At 39.6% G+C, this 1888-nt stretch overlaps 1 protein-coding gene across 2 annotated transcripts in view; it reads left to right on the forward strand.

Moving 5' to 3' along the window:
• The window catches only part of amot (angiomotin), an 84856-nt gene that overhangs the window by 65638 nt on the left and 17330 nt on the right, over positions 1–1888 (forward strand). For both annotated transcript variants that reach the window (XM_032511900.1, XM_032511899.1), the window contains one exon: positions 1492–1641. In XM_032511900.1, coding sequence (XP_032367791.1) covers positions 1492–1641 — 150 coding nt within the window. The remainder of the gene's footprint in view (positions 1–1491; positions 1642–1888) is intronic.

A 1888-nucleotide genomic window follows, 5' to 3' on the forward strand; every position in this document is an offset into this window, starting at 1 on the left:
TTATTAACAGTTTTTATTTCTTTCCAGAAGTCCTTAACATTATTGTTTTGCAGCTTTCATGCCAGTGAATCCGACCTCATAGTGTTTTCATTTCATTTAATATAGCGAAGTGCATATCTAGCATTAGTGCATTTCTTGTTTTTCAAACAGGGGGCCGGGCCTACATATAGCTGTAAATGGGCTTAGGATTGCTAAAATTTGGTTATTAGCCTGTTTTTACATGAAGCATTACATTAGCTGGTTTTACAGCAACAATGCCAGCTGCCTCAAACACACATAGCCTGTGTTTTAGGATTAGAATTTTTACAGTTTGTATATGATGTTAATATGACTTTAAACTTACCCACCATGAATTATTTGCAAAGAACAGGGTGCCAGTCTTTCAGGTGCTTCAACCAAATTCAATGTGTTTACTTCTTTTGTTTGAAATTAACAATGGCATCAAATATATGTCCATTGTCATCCACCTTGAATGCAAAGTATTTTCATATTTGACTCCTCTCTCCTGTATTTTTTTTTCCTGTGCTTGTAGGCATTCTTCTTCTTTATCACTTGTGGGTTGACTAAAACACTTACACAATTTTTACCTAGTGTCACATTTTAAGAATGTTGGTACCTAAGTATAAATTCTTTTGACATCACTACTCACATTGCGTCACATAGCTTAATCCAGTGTAATATTTAAATCCCTTTCCCATATCTTCTTGAGGGCTGACCAGGCTCGATCTGTCAAGTTTTGGAATAAGCGTAGAATAATACCCAGAAGCCTCATTACCTTTTCCAAACACCTTTTCTCAACATTCTGGTGCTGTCGGGGCAGAAGAACTGGATCCAAAAATTCCAGATAACAGATGGCGAAGTTGCAAACATCTGAACAATTGAGACCAGAGAATTCCAAATTGCTGTATCACACCCTCAAATGATTTCAATATGGCACCAAAATACAAACACCCCGTGTAACAAGAGCTACATAACAAATACATAACTTTTTAATAAATTTTTTTTTGATATAGATCAAGTTCAAACAGCCGGGCCACTTTTGTTCAGAGGAGGAGGAAAGAGGATGGTGGCCTTTCAGAAAGTGCTATGACAGAGCCTTGGTTACTACATGACGTTCTTTTTGACAATGTTTCTAACAAACCAGCTACGCTTTGGCCCCATTATTTCTCATCTTTTCAAAACTTGGAGATTATCTGAAACATCCTGCTTCCCTGTTATTCAAAAATACAGCACTCCTGATTGGTGGGATGCCGATGACAGCCCCACAATGGGAAAAGAAGAGAAGATTTTGCAGTTTCTCTGTCCTGTACTTTGATAGTCTTGAGCTATCAAATATCCTCACAGACAGCAGAAGATTGCAGACCAAGACCCTAATGTGTTTGATATGTGTAGTTGGCTATGTTAAGGTGAATTAGCATAGCAGCGTTGCAATGATGTAACAATTGCTGTCTCTTTCTTTCTCTCTCTTTCTTTCTGTCTCTCTCTGCACAGCTGAAGAAGAAGCAGGTTTACGTTGAGAAGGTGGAGAGAATGCAGCAGGCTCTAGCTCAGCTTCAGGCAGCCTGTGAGAAGAGAGAACAACTCGAGCACCGACTCCGTACTAGACTGGAAAGAGAGCTGGAGTCGCTACGCATGCAGCAGGTAACACTCCAGACCTGTGCTGATTAATGATCACATAGATGAGTGAAGAGACTATAGCAATGTAGTCTTGCATCGCCAGCCCTATCACCACTTCCTAGAGTAAGCTCCACCACACATAGAAGAAAAATGCTCTGGGTTGTTTGCATTTTTTTAAATGGAGAACGGAGCCTTGGGGAACTCTGCCTGTCATATTTGTATGCTCAGAGGCATGATTACGGATAGACACAAAGTAGTCCCTATTCTTTAA

The sequence above is a fragment of the Etheostoma spectabile genome, unplaced genomic scaffold (assembly GCF_008692095.1).
Source record: "Etheostoma spectabile isolate EspeVRDwgs_2016 unplaced genomic scaffold, UIUC_Espe_1.0 scaffold512, whole genome shotgun sequence".
Taxonomy (NCBI): domain Eukaryota; kingdom Metazoa; phylum Chordata; class Actinopteri; order Perciformes; family Percidae; genus Etheostoma; species Etheostoma spectabile.